Source organism: Rhinatrema bivittatum, chromosome 1, assembly GCF_901001135.1.
Source record: "Rhinatrema bivittatum chromosome 1, aRhiBiv1.1, whole genome shotgun sequence".
NCBI classification, from domain to species: Eukaryota; Metazoa; Chordata; class Amphibia; order Gymnophiona; family Rhinatrematidae; genus Rhinatrema; species Rhinatrema bivittatum.
Genome location: NC_042615.1, coordinates 638,734,357 through 638,753,277, shown reverse-complemented (window position 1 = coordinate 638,753,277; position 18,921 = coordinate 638,734,357). Strand labels below are relative to the sequence as shown.

The following is an 18,921-nucleotide window of genomic DNA, read 5'->3' as shown; positions in this document are numbered from 1 at the left end:
GGCTCTGATGTATCTAACTTTCCATACTTTGCTGTTTTTTTTGCCCCCTTTCTCACTTCCAGGAAGAGAGCCCCCTGAGTGTGTCTAGCCCAGAGTGTATTGGTACCTGGATGCATTACACCAGTGGTGTGGGTACTGGGCGTCGAAGACGCAGATCAGGGGATCAAATCACTTCTTCCCCTGTCTCCCCTAAATCTTTGGCTTTCACATCAAGTATTTTTGGCTCATGGCAACAGGTTTTTAAACTTTACTTCATTACACATTTTATCTCATACATAAAAACATACACACAGCAACAAACAGAGGTCTTTAAGGACATCTAATCCCTTTGTTATGAGGGATTGATGACAACAACTCATTGATTATTTGTAAGCTTTGTGAATTGGCATCTTTTAGTAATTTTAGTTATTTACTAGGAGAAATGAATGTTGCTCACTAACAGACAATGAAACATTGTTTCCATGTTAAGCCAGTTTTACATTGGTTTCTTTTTAAGTATGGAAACAATTTAGTTTGGTATAAAACAATTGCCCTCAGCTTTGGCTTAGTTGTCCTTTAAGACTTTAAAATAACATCTCTTAATTTGGTGATAGGTCTATAAAATATATTCCCCAAAATGAATGACTAGATACTATTAAAACAATTGAATTGGGAGTCACATAAATTAATTTGGTGACCTGATGTTAACCACACAGGAAACAAACACTAGGTTCTAATCACTGTGTCCTTTAGCATTGTGCTGTTTTGTGGTACCTGATTTTAGACCCCAAGAGCAGTACCCCTTCCATTGAACTGTGCTTTATTTTGAAAGTTTGTAGAAATGTGAGAGTAGCTAAGTAATAGATCAAGACAAGTCACCAATACCCAGTGGATATAATAGGCTGTTTCAAAAAGTACTATGCAGTAGTTCACCAGGAAGTCTTGAATCTGATTTGCTGAGTTTCTGAAACAACATTTCCAGCAAAAAATGACTGATAATTCAGTTGGCAGTTGGTCTTGAAGATCTTCCATTTGTTTAATATGATCTGTATATTATTTCTGCTGATTGACATATGGAAAGTATAACAATAGCTTGATCAACTGAAAAAGTAATTCTGGGAAGAGATTTTTTAAAAACAGGCAGAGCCACAAAATACATACTTTATTTTAAAACGCTTTTAGGATGAAATAGTGCTTTGCAGGTCAAAAGAATAGAGCACAAAGGGCCAAGAGATAGTAATATAGTCAAGAAATAGGATGATTGAAAACTAAAGGTAGCACTGCTGCTGTAAATGTATCTAGCTATACATTTGTAAAATTAAAATATTATAATGAAGAGAACAATTAAATTAAATGTAGAAGTACTTGCATGAAGAATTGGCAAGCCCTCTAGGAGGAGGCATGTATCTTAAAAAAAAAAAAAAAAAAAAGTTGAAAAACTCTGAGTTTCCAACTCAAAGGATATAGAGCTGCTGAGAAGCTCCACAACCATAGTATCAAACTTCAAAAGCATCCCCTGAAGGGAAGAAGAATAGAGCAACACTTTTTTTGTGTAAATTCAATCATTTTATACTCAAGAATAGCCCACAAGGAAACCAGGCAGATAGGTTTATCAAGTATAGCAAGGCAGATATGGAAGCACCAAGAAATCCTCAAATGATCAACACCAGAGAGAAATAGGACATAACCACAGAATGCTTCAAAACAAAGGCCAGCCATGCCCGTGATTAGCAATTGGTCTGGCCCCATAAAGCAGCCTTAAAAAAAAAAAAAAAAAAGGTATTGATACTTTGCACCAGGCAACTCAGTAATATCTTAACTTGGGGCCTTTCCCCATTCCTACAGCCCATAAGAGAATATATCATAAATATTAAAAAGCAATCTAGGATAGAGGCTTAGAATACTGTCACTCTGTGACTTGATATACTCCTATTCATATTTTTTTATATCAATTTTACAATTTTGTTCTGTACAGCTCAGATATTTTTCCCTTTTGCTTTAATACCTGTAAGAACTTTTATTAATGATATATAGCAAAAGTGAAATGGATTTAATTGCATTGGAATTAGAATGAATTCTGATACACATGTAGGATATCCAAGCGGCTCTTGCTTGGTCACATTCTCTGAAGCCATCATGATTACAGAACAATGAGGTTTGCCTGGTAGTTTTTAGTGGTTGCATTGCTGCACTCTTCAGCTTGGTACATTGGACTGCGTGACCTGTGGTTTTGGGTGATGGAGGTGGTTTGGAAGGTAATTTATATTTGTCAAGCTTCCTCTTCCTCCTCCTGTGGACTTCCAGCTCAATTGAAACCTGCCCCATCTAGGACTTTGTCACCACAAGCACGCATGCATGCATTCATTAATTCATTCATAGCAATCCTGGGATTTCCCTTGCATTCTGTTCCCTCACTCTTCTCCCACTATAACCTAATAGCAGTCCTCTGTAAATGACACAGCCCTTGACTTTCTTCAGTGCCTGCTATGCATACACTTTAAATTTCCCCTTAGTAACCACTGCTCTGTGATCGGGATTCCTCCCCTTGAGGGTTTGTGAACATTCTTCACAGCATCCCTAGCTCTATGTGGGTTGGGGTTTTTTTTGTGAGTATAATAAAATTGAATTTGTGTACACAAGTGCTGTTAATTCCTATTTGCCTTCAGTGAGTTTCCAGCTTGATTATGTTACATTACATTTTGGATTTATATGTTGCCCTCCTCCAAAAAAAAAAAAAAGGTACCCAGGGCAGCTCAGAGCATATCCAAAATGCATCATAAAATATCACACTAAGTTTATTTAATTGAAATTATACAGAAAATAGTCCAAATTACTGTTGCATATGTAGCAGCTTGAGAAATTGTTTGATTAGATGCCCCTTAAAGCCTGATTTAAAAATGATTTTGCCCAACTCTGTGCAATTGGGGAAAAAATACTTTATATCGGGTCCTCGTAAGTACAGTTTGTAACAGTTTAAGTAACAATACTGTAAGTTCCTATTAAAAGGTTTAATGTTTGTTTGTGCAATAGGGATCTTAGTTTTTTCTGAGAACTATAAAAAGATACAATACCTGAGCCAGAAACTCAATCAGCTAATACCAGGGCATTATCTTGCCACATATTGATTTCTGTAATGCTAAAATAACAGTATAGGGCAATGGAAGGTGTTCTGTCATTTTTTTCTTCCCTTAAAGTTTCATCAATTTTCATTCTCTTTGTATATAACAGAAACTCACTGGTTGGAAGAAAGTTCCAGTTATTCAATAAGACAGTAAAAGCTGTCAGTTACTAATTCAGGCCTGTGCACGGAACAGTAACTATATTGTGACATCCGCAGCCTGGATGTCATTTTTTTCTTTTCTTTTTCTTCCAAAACAGGAGCAGTGTAGGTGTATGGATTTGGTAAAAGAAAAGCGTGTGTAAATTATCTATTGTCTTTCTTATTTCTGTCTTGGTTCATGTGCCCTTTTTCATTCTGACTGCCTGCTTTGCACCACTTCATTTCAAGGACCTCATATGAAATGGACTCCCTAAAGAAAGGGTATTTTGCATGAATTCTCATCCTTTTATTTCTTCAGTGTATTTCTACTAATATGCATCATGCAGCTTATTAACACTGCCTGGATCAGGCTTTTGTCTCGAGTTTAGTGGGCTCTTTGTGCCATTATTGGTCTATTTTTCCTTATTTTTTTTCCTTTTTTTTTTTTTTTTTTACATTCAGGTAGTGTCTGATAACTCTCATGTGCGAGCTACAAGGCACACAGAACAAAAGCTCAGTGGTCTAGGTAAGTACATCCAGCTGCAATTGTATTCAGTATTAGTGTTCCTGCTTCAGTTGGTACATGTAAACACATCCTCTTGATTGCTGAAATGCTATAACTGTTACATAATTTAGTGTTTATAAGTTCAGTTCACTTAACACTGACAGGAAACAGTCCAGAAACAGTAGGAGTACACACAATGCCTAACATTTTAAGCAGATGACAACATTTATTAGTGGTGCTTGTGGTGGTTTCAAGCAGTCATAAGTCTGTGAAAATTAAAATGTGAATATGAAATTTTGCATATTTTGAGAATTTTAGGAGTCTATCAGTGTCTTCATTTCTATTGCTATGTAGGCCATGGATTGTGGGTTTTGCTGCTTCACCAAAATTAGTGATGTTTTCCCAATTTTCATCAGCTGGCATATTCAAATCTGGGAAATGGGATTGCACTGTTCTTTAGTTTGTCAAAAAGATACATGAAGCCATTTCTGGGATACAAGTCAGGCCATCAGCTTTAATGACCTTCCAAAAGGATAAGTTATTGTTACTAAGCTGCAGTTGGATAAATTAAGATGCAGGAAATAAACAAATTAATTGCCCAATGTCATTGTGAAAAGCTGGATAGCAGGATCTGTATGTTATGGGCCATTTAAATAAACATTTCTACTAGATGTAAAAAGAGGTACTATGATAAAATATCCTGCTAGGACAAGCAGGATGTTAGTCCTCACACATGGGTGATGTCAGATGGAGCCCAGCATGGAAAACATGTCAGAGTTTCTAGAAACTTTGACTGGCACACTGAGCATTGCCAGCATGCCACTATGCACGCATCCTTGTAGGGTCTTTCTTCATTCTCCTCTTTTCTGCGGAGCTATAGTCTCGCGGTTGTGAAGCTCTGCTCTTTTTCAGTATTTTTCCAATAATTCCCGGTTGGTTCCGACTTTGCCTGCGCCAGGGTCCCTCTTCTCCCTTCTGGTTAGTCAAGACGGTGCAGTAAGTTTCTCCCTTCTCTGCGGTTGATTCCTCATGTGTCTCGCCCTCGGTGGCCACTGGGCACGACTGCTTGTTGGGTCTTTTTGCTGTGGCTTCATCAGGTTATCATCGATGCCCTCAGTGTTTATGGACCACATCTCTCATGGTCTCTCATGGACCCTCATGAGGTCTGTATTCTCTGCCTGGGGACATCGCATGACATCGGGGGGGGGGGGGGGGAGGTGTCATTTTTGCAACCAGATAACCCCCAAAGGCCGTCGCACCTGTTTGACTATTTTTGGTGCATAAGAAAAGAGTAGTGTCTTTTGAAGTCAATTAAAAATGGCCAGCCCTGTGGCACTGCACTGCTATGTGTAAGGACCTGGCCTTGATTCCCAGCTGAGGTTTTCTGTTCTCCAGGTCAGCTGGAAGTTGCTGCAGAAGCTGCATTCACAGCCCCTGGTGGGTTCTCATAATTTCATACAATGCTGATACCTAGAGGCTCATTTTAAAGCCTATGAGTACAAGGTTCCAAAAGGAGCTTTGAGGCATGGCTTTGCCAAGGTCTACTGTTGCAATGACTGAATTACAGTAAAGTTAAGTGGGGAGATAAAATAGGGGGCGGAAATCCCCTGGTAGCTGTGAATGAAGGCTCATGGAACCAGGTCCCAGCCTTGATTTCGACTGAGCTGGAAGTCCAAAGGAGCATGAAGAAACTGCTGGCTCAAAGTAAAATGTAAAAAATAGCTTCTTACTATTAAGGAGTTTTTTCTTTAGATAAGTAAGCTGTCTTATTATAATGGCCAAATAGCTGTCATAGTGAAAATAAATATATAGGTTACATGATTACATAGCTTATACAAAGAGAGGCTATCACCAAGTCCTACATTGAGAATCTAGTGAGTCAAATGAGGGCATACTGTAGCCTATAATCCAGTAGGTTCCTCTGTATGATTAAAGTAGCCTTTTGTTGCATTCCTTTCCAAATATTTATTCTAATTCTAGTTTGTGACCATTTTCCCCCTCTTAATTATGAGAATTCAGACCATGTAATAAATCATTTAAATCTCTCTGATGTAATCTTTCACATGACATTATTAACCAGTGAGATTTTTATTACAGCTGAGTAGTTTTTATGTTGAAAAATTTTAAAAGAAATTAATTTGCCATTTTAATAGTTTTCATCACAGATAGTGTTCCTGAACTGCCCTGATACTTACTGATTGCTGTGACATCACTTTACTTACATGAGCAAGTCACAATTTAAGTGTGTTTTTCTCTAAGATTTGAATAATGAACCTTATACTGTTCATTAATTTTATTAAGCATTGCTATCCACTTTGGGGCGGGGGGAATTGGATTCAAATGACAACCAATGCTGGGCCCTTACTTTTATGGTCCAGGGTACTGATGCACAGACATAGGGAAAAAGCACAGGACTACTTCTATGGCGAAGTCCAAAAGCAAAGCAAATTCAAGCAGCAGCATTATATGAATTATCAGGAAGACTGCTCACCCTGTAGAAATGTTGTTAGGATGAATTTAATTATGGGTTTGACAGTTGCTTGGTTTTGCTTTTTAATATTACTACCGTTAACATAAGGCTTGGCAGTTACTACCATAAGCTTTCTGGGCAGACTGGATGCACAATTTAGTCATTTTCCGCTATCATTGCTATGTTACTATGTATATGCTTACTTCATTTTTACATTTTCTTTCCATATTCTATTGAGGCTTATATGCTTCCCTTTAAAAGAAAGGATGAGTATCCAAGATCCCTTCTCTGATATATTTGCTGACCCACTATGTTGAACCATTTTTTTTTTTTCTAAGGCAAGCAGAATAGTAGTCCCGGTAAGTGAGTGAAGTTATCAACCAAGTCAGGGATGGATCTTTTCAAAAAGTTTCTACATGCTTCCACTGATCATATGTAGAACATCTCGCTTCATCTTAATCATGCAGGGCCTCCTTCAGCCTATTTTTGTCTGCTCCCTAGGAATGTGTTTCTTTGTGCTAAACTTTTGCTGATTTTCTGCCCTTTTTATGCCATGTGGGCCTCAAAGTCCTGATTCTTTTGACTTTTCTTACCCCCATTAGTCTTAGATTTTTCAACATTTTTGAAGTTTTCTCTCCTGTTTTTGCACTCTATTTGACTGAGCAGTTTTTAGGCCTCAATGGGCTTCATAGCGTCAGTCAGTTTTTGGCATAACTGCATCATTTTTCACATAGTTTTTTCAGCAATGTCAGAAAGCATGTCAGTGACTTGGTGTGCATGCTGCAGTAACATGATGTGTGTTACAAATCTGCATGCAGATTGTATGAACTTTCTCAGTGTTTCACATGATGTACTAGGTTGTGGCACCCTTCAGATGATGTCTGTCAGGGTATTCAGACTCTGGAGAGAACAGCATACTCATGTCTTTCGCCTAGCCTTGTGTCTGCATCAGAGACATCAGTATGACTGTTTATTATTTGCCTGTATTTTTGCTTTTGTTGAAAACCGTTTAGCATAGTTTGTCTGATATAGACAGTATAAAAAAATCTGTAAATAAAATAAATAAATATTGGTGGATTCAGGAACTACATAATCTGCTGGCAACCGAGAAGGTATCGCTCATTCTTGGGATCCAGCACTGATAGGACTAGAGCAATGATGGTGAACTCCAGTCCTCGAGTGCCACAAACAGGCCAGATTTTAAGGATATCCCCAATGAATATGCATGAGATAAATTTGCCTACCATGGAGGCAGTGTATGCAAATCTCTATTATGCATATTTATTGTAGATAACCTGGCCTGTTTGTGGCACTCGAGGCCTGGAGTTTGCCAACCCTGGACTACAGTATTCCTCACACATGATGGATGCAAAGAGTTTTCAGATGTCCTACATCAGGTGTAATCCAAGCCGCATCAATATCATTCATTATTTTATTTTATATAGTTGATCAGTCACATAGCTTACATATAGTAACCTAAACAGTGTACAATAAAAACAAAAAAGTACAGTTTAAACAGTTACAAAAAAAAGAAAAAGCACATAGACTTTAGAGGATGATATACATACCCCTTCCTCCACAACAGAGTCAGGAGCTTTTGGAACTCGCATTTTTACCCGGCTGTCCATGACTTAGTACCACCAATGCCACCTTCTATTGGCCTGTACCACGCTCCACAATGGTCATAAACTTCTCATGGCTGTGCTGTAGCCTTTCTCCTTGGCTTCAACTCAAGTGACTCCCCAGATGAACAGACTAATGATACAGCCAGTCAGCGGTGACTTGCACCAGCATACTCCGCCCATTCTGCTCTAATGTGCTGTCGCTTGCACTTTTGGCTTCACATATCTGAGCTGGCAGCAGCAGCAGCAGAATATGCTATAACAGCCAATGCAAGCCAGACCAAGCTGCTCCTGCTGTTACTGCTATGGGCCAGATCAAGCTCTTTCTGAGGTCATTACCAGTGGCTGGATGAACTGTAACCAAATGACGCATCCAACTCATGGGGACATAGTTTGGGGATTCCTGCCCCACATCTTTTCTCCCGCTCCATACAAAGACTGCTTGAATACCTTCTATCTCTTCCAGTCTGGTCTAAAATCAAACTCTTAAAAGGTAAACCCATCTCTGTGCACCCTTTATTTGTCAGATTCACAGGAGGAGACTTGCAAATCTCCAAAATGGAGTTCAGTCAACATATTTGTCACATTTTTCTGGACACTGACTCCTAGACAAGGTGTTTAGTCACTCTCCTGTAACATTTCTGTGAAGAGTAGAATCCAATTTCATCCCCATTTTATTAGTTCCATTGCCTGTCAAACACAAATATAAATTGAGCTACTCCCAATAAAAAAAAAGTGTTTGTCTATTGGCATATTCTTTTCTTTTTACCACGATATTTTCAAAATCAATTCATAGCTACAGACTTCCACTTGTGTGAACTGTAGTGCTTGTACTTTGAGAAAGCAAACTTGCTTGCCTGGAATAAGGGTTATCTGAGGACATCAGAATGAATACCTGTCCACACAAACCTGAGTGGGTTTCTGCCAAAACCTCATAGAGGACTGAAGGGGCCCATGCAGTAAGGACGTCCCACACATAATTCGTGCTAGCATGCAAAAGCTCTGAAAGCCTCTGGAAAAGAGATCCATTCTGGGCTCCATTGATGTCATCCACTTCTGTGTACTGGTAACCTGCTGTCCTCTGAAAACCCTTGTAACCGATAAGCAACATTGCTTTATGGATAAGACATTTAAGGATAAATATTCTTGCTTTTCCAATGGACCTGTCTCCCCTAATATTGAACTCAGTCTATTTTGCTATTTTTTAGGAATGTTGCAGTCAATTTTCATATCCATGGTTTCTCGAGCATGTGTTTAAAAAAAAAAAAAAAAAAATGTAGAAATGACTTCGAACAGGTTTCGTTGGTTTTCTTACTGTGGTTTTTTTTTTGTTTTGTTTTGTTTTTTTTACCAAGAAGTGAGGCTTATATAGCAGGCATAATAAACTTTATCTGAAAGACTTTTGGTTGCCAAACTGGGTCATCTAACATCACTGATTATGATTCTGTATGTCATGTGAGCTTTCTTAATTCTTTGCGGCATGTGAGCTAGAGTGAGAGAAGATTAAGATGGCACAGTCATACACTTAGTTTAGTTTTTTACAGCATAAATATGCATTTAGGCAGCATTGATAAGCACCCAGAAGACACAACTTAAAATTTAACTGGTGGTGCTTTTTCAGCTTTATTAGCCATATTTTCAGCTTTATTAGCCATATTTTAAGGCTGCCCTCAATTCATGAAGTACACAGTTGAACATTTTCATTATTAAATTTATAAACCAATATTCACAAAGTAATGCATATCTAAATTTTAATCTCACAATACTAAATGCAACTCTTCATATCTAAATTATGCAAAATATAAAACTCATAATAAGCTATTAAAATAATTGCTAAGTATTAAATGAGTGTAGCTAAAACATCAGAGACATTAGTGAACAAAATTATTAATACATTATTAAGTATTGAAAACCTAGTAAAATAGCCACATCTACTTATGGTTTGTAGAGGAACCTGCATACTTTCTGAAGAAGAAAGTAAAAGACTCAGATATCCATGTTCCCTGTACGTACCTGGATCAGTCCAGACAGTGGGTTATATCCCCCGACCAGCAGATGGAGTCAGAACAGAGTTTGAGAGCGTCAGCATATAGAGTAGTGCACCCTCTGCTGGAGCTCAGTATTCTTCTGTCTCCAGCAGATGTGAGCAGGGGGATCCACTAGCTCCCCCAGATTGACAGGGTTTCTTCATTTTTGGTTCTTTCTTTCTTTTTCTCCACAGTATTTCCCTGTCTTATGTTTCTCTTCATTTTGGATCCTTAAAAAAAAAAAAAAAAGACTTTTCAATTTTTGAGGAGGCGTGTGTCTGTGGCTCGGCCTTCTCTATTCTGTACTCCTTTCCTCTTCCGTTGGGGTAAGTGGAAGTTTTTTGAGTTTCTTTCTCCACAGGTTTGCTTCTTTTTGGTGGTGCCCCGTGGATGCCGGTGGTTCCGGCCGCTCCACGCGTCGTTTGTGGGTCCCGTGGTTCGCAAGCTCCGCCCACGGGTGTGTGCTCAACTGAAACGAGGGTTTTCCCCCGCAGTTCCTGGACCCCTTCGGCGGGTGGTTAGGGCCATTCCAGGCCCCCCCCGCGGCACTAGCTCGTTTTTGGGCCCCCCCCCCCGAGGTTTTTTTTCCCGGTGCTGACATGCCGCGGTCCTCGAGGTGTGAGGCCTGCGGCGAACCGGGGAATCAATTTCTGAGGGAGGGGCTTTGTGAGCGGTGCTTCCCCGACGGGGAAGGCACCCTGCAGTCCTCCGGTGCGATTTCGGACCTGCCTCCTCCTCAGCCCGGGCGGCGCGGGCCGGCCACGACGCCGCCTTTGGCGGGAACGGCGGCCATTTTAGGGGGACAGCGTGAGACGGACTCGCTCCCAGATGCAGACAGGATTGGTTGCACTGGCTCTCAACAGGCTTTGCCCCCGGCAGGAGGTTTGCCCGACCGGGGCTCCCAGGACGGTCCCCCCCCAGGGATTCCAATCAGCTCCCCGTTTTTCTCACCTGATTTTATTCTGGCAATGCACATGGCTTATTTGCAGGGTATGGGAGCGCAGGCGCCGAATACCCTGGGGGCCCCTCCCCCCAAGGTTCCTAAACTTGCTGTTGGTCTCACCGCCTCGCCCGTTACGCCTGGATCCCTGCCAGGTCCCTCTCCCGTGCCACCCCGGCGTACCGCGGGGGCGGCTTCGCCGGTGAGAGACGACTCCCCGGAACCCCCGGAGGCGCATCCGAATGGACATACGGAGGGGGACGACCCTCGAGCCCTATGGATTTTTCAAAAAGAAGAGCTGGATGAACTCATCCACCATATTATTCAGGAGCTGGACCTCGACCCACCTCCAGATCCGCCGATCCCTGTGGCTCCTGCCGTCGCCACCTCTTCTCGCAAAGGGGATCCAGTACTTGCCGCCCTCCGTCCTAGGGCAAGGGCTTTCCCTATCCATGAGTCCTTCCTACAGCTTCTCACCAGGGAGTGGGACACTCCCGAGGCGTCCTTGAAAGTCACACGCGCCATGGAAAAGCTATACCCGCTCCCTGAGGATTTTTTGGATCTTATCAAGGTGCCCAAGGTGGACTCAGCGGTGTCGGCAGTGACCAAGAGGACGACCATCCCGGTCACGGGTGGAACGGCCCTGCGGGATACGCAGGACCGTAAACTAGAAACCTTCCTCAAGAGGGTCTTCGAAGTCTCCGCCCTAGGTATGCGGGCCGTGATGTGCAGTTCGCTCGCGCAAAGGGCCAGCTTACTCTGGGTACAGCAGCTTCTCACATCTCAGGAGTTGCCCCCCGAATAGGCCGCCCAGGCGGACCGTCTGGAATCTGCCATAGCATACAGGGCGGACGCCTTGTATGATCTCTTTCGCGTAATGGCGTGGTCCATGGTTTCGGTTGTAGCAGCCCGACGGCTCTTGTGGCTTCGCAACTGGGCGGCGGATGCTTCCTCCAAGTCGAGCCTTGGCTCCCTCCCCTTTCGGGGAAAGTTTTTATTTGGAGAGGACCTGAATCAGATCATCAAATCACTGGGGGAAAATTCGGTGCATCGGCTGCCGGAGGATAGACAGCGTTCCTTCAGGTCTTTTTCTTCCGGTAGAACCAGGGCCAGGGCACAGCGACGTTATAGGTCTTACCGGCAGTCCGGTTCCCGGACACAGCCGACAAGATCCCAGCCTTGGTCTCGTTCCTTTCGTGGGTGGAGGCCCGCGAGAGAGGGTCCAGGGCAGGGAAATCCGCCCACAAAGTCCTCCCAATGATGCCAAAGGAGCCCACTTCTCACCTCCCCGGATCGGAGGACGCCTCATGGACTTCTACGAGGAGTGGGCAGTTATCTCCACGGACCAGTGGGTGCTGGACACCATAGGAGACTGTTACGCCTTGGAGTTTGTCCGCCCCCCGAGGGACCGGTTCATCTTCTCCCCCTGCGGTTCGGATCTCAAGAGGATAGCGGTTCAACAAACACTAGACCGACTGCAGGAAATAGGGGCCATCGTTCCCGTCCCCTTCGAGGTGGGCTTGGACCACTATTCCATTTACTTCATCGTTCCCAAAAAGGACGGTTCCTTTCGGCCCATCCTGGACTTGAAGGAGGTAAACAAGGCCCTCAGGGTCAGCCGGTTCCGCATGGAGACTCTTCGATCAGTGATTGCCGCAGTGCACAAGGGAGAATTCCTCGCTTCACTGGATCTCTCGGAAGCATACTTGCACATTCCCATCCTGCCGGCTCACCGGCGGTATCTTCGCTTCAAGATTCTTGGTCAACACTTTCAGTTCAAGGCGCTTCCCTTCGGTTTGGCGACCGCACCTCAGACCTTCACAAAGATCATGGTAGTGGTGGCGGCGGCCCTCCGCAAGGAGGGTATCCTAGTACATCCGTACCTAGACGACTGGCTGATTCGAGCGAAGTCCTTCTCACATGGTCAGACTTCAGTGGCCAGAGTAGTACAATTCCTTCGCTCTCTGGGCTGGGTGGTGAACCTTCCAAAGAGTTCCCTTGTGCCCTCGCAACACCTGGATTTCTTAGGAGCGAGCTTCGATACCCGGCGGGGTATGGTGTTCCTGCGCCAGGACAAGGCGCAAGCCCTGAGGGAGCAAGTGTCTCAGTTTTCGGCTTTGGAAGAACCAACCGCCTGGAATTATCTGCAGCTCCTGGGAGTAATGGCCTCCACCATCGACATGGTACCCTGGGCGTTTGCACACCTGCGTCCACTGCAGACGTCCCTGCTATCCCGTTGGAAACCAGTCTCCCAGGAGTATCAGGTGATCCTGCCGCTTCCACCATTAGCCAGGAAAAGCCTGGATTGGTGGCTTGTCCCCTCGCATCTGGCTCGGGGAGTCTCGCTCGAGGTTCCCAATTGGGTGGTGGTGACCACCGATGCCAGCCTCGCGGGATGGGGCGCCGTCTGCGAAAAAAGCGCCACGCAGGGGACTTGGACGCCAGAGGAGGCAAAGTGGCTGATCAATCGCCTGGAAACGAGAGCCGTGCATTTCGCTCTCCAGCGTTTTCTTCCCCTGGTGCGACACAGACAGGTGAGGATCCTCTCGGACAACGCCACCACCGTGGCCTACATCAATCGTCAAGGGGGGACAAGAAGCAAGCATGTCTCCCTCGAGTCAACTCCCCTGAGGGAGTGGGCGGAGAGCAATCTCGTCCGGATAGCGGCCTCTCACATCGCCGGGGTGGACAACGTTCAGGCGGACTTCCTGAGTCGTCAACAGCTAGACCCCGGCGAGTGGGCTCTCTCCGAGGCAATGCATCTCATCGTCCGTCGTTGGGGGACTCCACGCCTCGATCTAATGGCGACCTTTCTCAACGCTAAGGCTCCACGCTTCTTCAGCCGCAGAAGAGAGCGCGGCGCGGAGGGGGTGGATGCCCTCGCCCTTCCGTGGCCGTCGGATCAACTGCTCTATGTGTTTCCTCCTTGGCCTCTGGTCGGCAAGGTTCTCCGCAGGTTGGAACTTCATCGAGGGACTGTAATTCTCATCGCCCCGGAATGGCCCCGTCAGCCATGGTTCGCAGATCTACTTCAGATGACGGTGGACGGCCCACTTCGCCTGTCCCATCTTCCTCATCTTCTGCGTCAGGGGCCGGTATTTTTCGAGCAGGCAGAACTCTTCTGTCTTGCGGCCTGGCTTTTGAATGGCGCCGTCTCCGCCACAGAGGCTACCCGGAGACAGTGATCTCAACGATGCTTCGTTCCCGTAAGCCTTCGACCTCAGTCGCTTACGTTCGAGTTTGGAAGGTCTTCGAAGCCTGGTGCTCCGACCGCGGGGTCCAAACCATGGAGGCGACTGTCCCGCTGATCCTTCATTTCCTACAGGATGGTCTGGATAAGGGTCTCGCCTATAATTCGCTCCGGGTTCAGGTGGCGGCCTTGAATGTCTTGGTACAGAAGGACTGCTCTCTACCCCTTCAGCTGGATATCGCACGTTTTCTGAAGGGTGCCAAACACCTACGGCCACCGGTCAGGGATCCTTTCCCTTCTTGGAGCCTCTACTTGGTGCTGCGAACGCTTTCAGGCCCTCCTTTTGAACCCCTGAGGGGGTCCTCCCTCAAGGACCTGACCCTCAAGACGGTTTTCCTGGTAGCCATCTCTTCTGCTCGCCGGATCTCAGAGCTCCAAGCCTTGTCCTGCCGGGACCCTTATCTGCGTTTCTCCGACTCCGGGGTTTCCCTTCGTACGTGCCATCCTTCCTACCAAAGGTGGTCTCGGCCTTCCACGTCAATCAAACGGTGGAGCTTCCAGTGTTCGCTCCAGAGGAACCCCGGTCTCTCCGGCTCCTGGACGTCAAGCGTGTGCTGCTCCGTTACCTGGAGGTTACCAATGACTTCCGGGTATCCGATCATTTGTTTGTCCTCTGGTCAGGACCGAGGAGAGGTTCTCAGGCATCCAAGACGACTATTGCGTGCTGAATAAAGGACGCCATCTCATCGGCTTACATTGCGGCGGGGCAGGTGCCGCCTCGCAGCATGTCGGCTCATTCCACGCGATCCCAAGCGGCATCCTGGGCGGAATCTCGCTCCGTTTCCTCCCAGGAAATCTGCCATGCGGCGACGTGGAAGTCATTGCACACTTTTTCCAGACATTACAGACTACACCTGGCGCCTCAGTACACGGGTTCTTTTGGCGATCAAGTTCTCCGAGCAGGTCTCTCAGGACCCCACCCGTTTTAGGGAAGCTTGGGTACATCCCACTGTCTGGACTGATCCAGGTACGTACAGAGGAAAGAAAATTATTCCTTACTGCTAATTTTCGTTCCTGTAGTACCATGGATCAGTCCAGACGCCCGCCACTAGGGGTTTCATTAGGTCCTGCTCGGATTCTTCCAGGTAACTTTCATTCTGTTTGTCTCTGATTATTGTTACTGTTCACAGCTCCTCACAAGTTGACTGTTGGTGGTCCCGTTGACCGCTTGTTTACTTATATCTTTCTCTGTTCCTTTTTGGGGACGGATCTGGATCCAAAATGTTGTGTTTTGCTTTTGGGCTTTGCTATGCGTAATACTGAGCTCCAGCAGAGGGTGCACTACTCTATATGCTGACGCTCTCAAACTCTGTTCTGACACCATCTGCTGGTCGGGGGATATAACCCACTGTCTGGACTGATCCATGGTACTACAGGAACGAAAATTAGCAGGTAAGGAATAATTTTCTTTTTGTTCTCACCCATTAGTAGTATTCATGTTTTCTCTTCTTTATTATTTAGGTAATGTCATATTTGTGGATCATTGTTCCTGTTTGCAACCTGAAAAATGTAATTGCTTTCTGAAGTAATTGTTCTCTGACAACAGTATGACACCAATCCACACAGAACCACTCACCACTCTGTTTGCAAAGAGTTCATACAAGCTGGTTTTTAGAGCAGCAGCTTCTTTGATGCATAGGAAATCCTTGCACATCCTCTCTAGCTTTCCTTGAAAGCTCTGGAAGAGTCCTTCCTTAATACATTTGCAGGCAGCTATGTCACATAGCCCATCTGAGTGGATCGTTATCCAACAGCTGTCAAATTAAGGAAAATTGGTTCTTACCTGCTAATTTTTGTTCCTCTAGTACCACGGATTAGTCCAGACTGCTGGGTTTTGCCTCCCTTCCAGTAGATAAAGACAGAGAAAAACTTGAAGGGCAACCCCTCTTAATCTGGTGTGCCACCTGCGTCACTTCAGTATTAAACTTACCAAAGCAGAATAACCTGTTTAAACAACGGACAAATCAAGCAAGGACAAGAAGAAAAATGCTCAAACTATGTACATCTGAGAAATAATCCTCTTCTGCAGCACTTATGATATCAAGCAGAAAATGCTGTGAATAGAAAAAATGAGCGAACTCTCACACCTCCACAATGGGCGGGCGTCTGGACTGATCCGTGGTACTACAGTAATGAAAGTTAACAGGTAAAAACCAATTTTCCTTTCCCTGTGCGCACCCTGATCAGTCCAGACTGCTGGGATGTTCCAAAGCTTCCCTAACTGGGGTGGGACCTGGAGAGTCCCGCTCGAATGACACTGCTTCCAAAATGGTTGACCTCCGGTGCCTGGACGTCCAAACAATAGTGTCTGGCAAAAGTGTGCAGAGACTTCCAAGTTGCTGCTCTGCAGATTTCTTGCGGCAAAACCAACTGGCTCTCTGCCCAGGAAGCCGCATGCGATTGGATTGAATGAGCTTTTAAACCATCCGAAAGCGACCGTCCGTGGCAAATATAAGCAGAAGCGATAGCCTCTTTCAACCAAAGGGCAATGGTAGCTTTGGGCGCCTTATGTCCTTTCTTAGCACCATTCCACAAAACGAACAGATGGTCGGAAACCCGAAAGTCATTAGTAACCTCAAGGTAATTCAAGAGCACTCTTTTGACATCTAGATGCTTCAATTCTCTTGCGTAAGGGATTTCCTGATCTAAACCCAGAAAAGGCTGGAAGCTCCACTGACTGATTCAAGTGGAAGGCAGAAACCACCTTCGGAAGAAAGGATGGAACCGTGCTGAGCCCTGGCATCAGAGAATCATAGGAAGGACTCCCTACAGGAGAGGGCCTGGATCTAGAGACCCTCCTAGCAGAACAGATAGCCACCAAAAACGCAGTCTTGAGAGTTAAATCCTTCAAGGTGGCCTTCTTGATGGGCTCAAAAGGAGAATCACAACACCCGAAGCACCAAATTAAGATTCCATGAAGGAAAGATGAAACGGACCAGAGGGTTCAAGTGCTTTGCCCCTCTCAGAAAACGTACCACATCAGGGTGTGCCGCCAGAGTTGCATCTTTGATCTTGCCTCTAAGACCGCCCAAGGCTGCTACTTGTACCCGGAGGGAACTAAAGGATAATCCCTTGCTGAGACCTTTCTGTAGAAAAGCAAGAATCTGTGCCACTGAGGCCTGATGAGAAAGGACTCCTTGTTCACTACACCAATAGTTGAAGACCTTCCAGACCCTGACATAAGTAAGTGATGTAGAGGTCTTTTGTGCCCGTATGACGTCCTCAGGATAACCTTTTTTCCTCAATTGTGTCCTCTCATAAGCCAGGCCGCTAGACAAAAGCAATCCGCCTGATCGACAAATACCGGACCCTGACATAGCAGGTTTGTCAGATGTCTTAGGCGCAAAGGACCATCCAAAACCAGGTTGACTAGGTCAGTGAACCACAGTCTCAGAGGCCACTCTGGAGCTACTAGGACGACCATCCCTGGATGAACTTGTATTTGCCTCAGAATTTTGCCCACCGGAGGCCATGGAGGAAACACTTAGAGCAGAACATAGCAGGGCCAAGGAAGCACTAGTGCATTTACACCTTCCTCCCCGTGTTCCCTTCTGCAACTGAAGAAATATATCGCCTTTGCATTCTTCTGAGTCACCATCAAGTCCAAATGAGTGCCCCAACAGCGAGAGATGAGTGTCATCGTGTCCCAGGACAACTCCCATTCCCCTGGATCCAGCCTTTGATGGATGAGGAAATCCGCCTGTACATTGTCAACCCCCCGCTATGTGAGAGGCCACCAGCGGATCCAGATGACATTCCGCCCAGGCCATAAGTTTCTCCACTTCCACAGCTACCGGGTGACTCTTGGTCCCCCCCTTGATGGTTGATATAGGCTATTGTTGTCAAATTGTCAGACAATACGCTCATCGCCCGATTGCGGATGAGAGGAAGAAATTTCCACAATGCCAAGCACACTGCTCTCGTTTCCAGGCGATTGATGGACCATTGCACCTCCTCCTGTGACCACTGGCCCTGGGCAGACTGAGACTGGCACACGGCTCTCCAACCAGACAGGCTGGCATCCGTGGTCACTATCACCCACTGAGGCACTTCAAGTTTCACCCCTTGCTTCAAGTGGTCAAGGACAAGCCACCAACCAAGACCGGACCTGGCGGACTCTGTGAGAGGTAAGGGAACCTGGAATTCCTCCGACATTGGATCCCAGCGGGAAAGCAAACCTCTCTGCAAAGGCCTCATATGAGAAAACGCCCACGGGACCAATTCCAGAGTGGACGCCATGGAATCAAAAACCTCCAAGAAATCCCAGGCCCTGGGAACCGGCAGCGACAAGAGATGACTGACTTATTTATTTATTTATTTAACAGTTTTTTATACCGACCTTCATAGTAGATTACCATATCGGATCGGTTTACAGTTTAACAAAGGGAAAAAACAAGAGTAACAAATTCACGTAAATGAAAGATAACAATAAGTAGGAATAAGTCAAAGTTACAATCAACAGGGGGAGAGAAACTTGGAAGCTTGCAACAAGCTGGAAAGAAGATAGGCCGGTAAAAGAAATTTTACCATAGAGTGTACAAGTTAAAAACTTAAGGATGGTGCTTTAACCTTAATGTCTCAGCGTCCATTTATTTTTTCTTTGAGATGTCAGCTTGGTTATCCATTCTTCCTTTGAGATGTCAGCTTGGTTATCCATTCTTCCATGAGAAAAACTTTGCCAAGCCGGGTGTCGAAGCGCGCTCCCAAGAAGTCCAGGACCTGTGAGGGATTCAGATGGCTCTTGGCCTGATTGATGACCCACCATTACCTTGGTGAAAGTGCGGGGGGGCTGTTGCCAATCCGAACAGTAGGGCCAGAAACTGAAAATGCCTCCCAAGGGTCATGAATTGGAGATATCTCTGATGATCT

General features: G+C 45.3%; 1 protein-coding gene across 16 annotated transcripts in view; it reads left to right on the top strand.

Annotated features, from left to right (window-relative positions):
- Positions 1–18,921, top strand: part of PPIP5K2 (diphosphoinositol pentakisphosphate kinase 2) — a 620,162-nt gene that overhangs the window by 533,708 nt on the left and 67,533 nt on the right. For 13 of the 16 annotated variants that reach the window (XR_003852104.1, XM_029572559.1, XM_029572550.1 and 10 more), the window contains 2 exons: positions 63–236; positions 3,701–3,764. Coding sequence is in view for 15 of the 16 variants with exons in the window: in XM_029572559.1 (XP_029428419.1) it covers positions 63–236; positions 3,701–3,764 (238 nt within the window). In the remaining variant the exon portion in view is untranslated. The remainder of the gene's footprint in view (positions 1–62; positions 237–3,700; positions 3,765–18,921) is intronic. The other 3 variants (XM_029572576.1, XM_029572594.1, XM_029572604.1) reach the window with 1 other exon arrangement.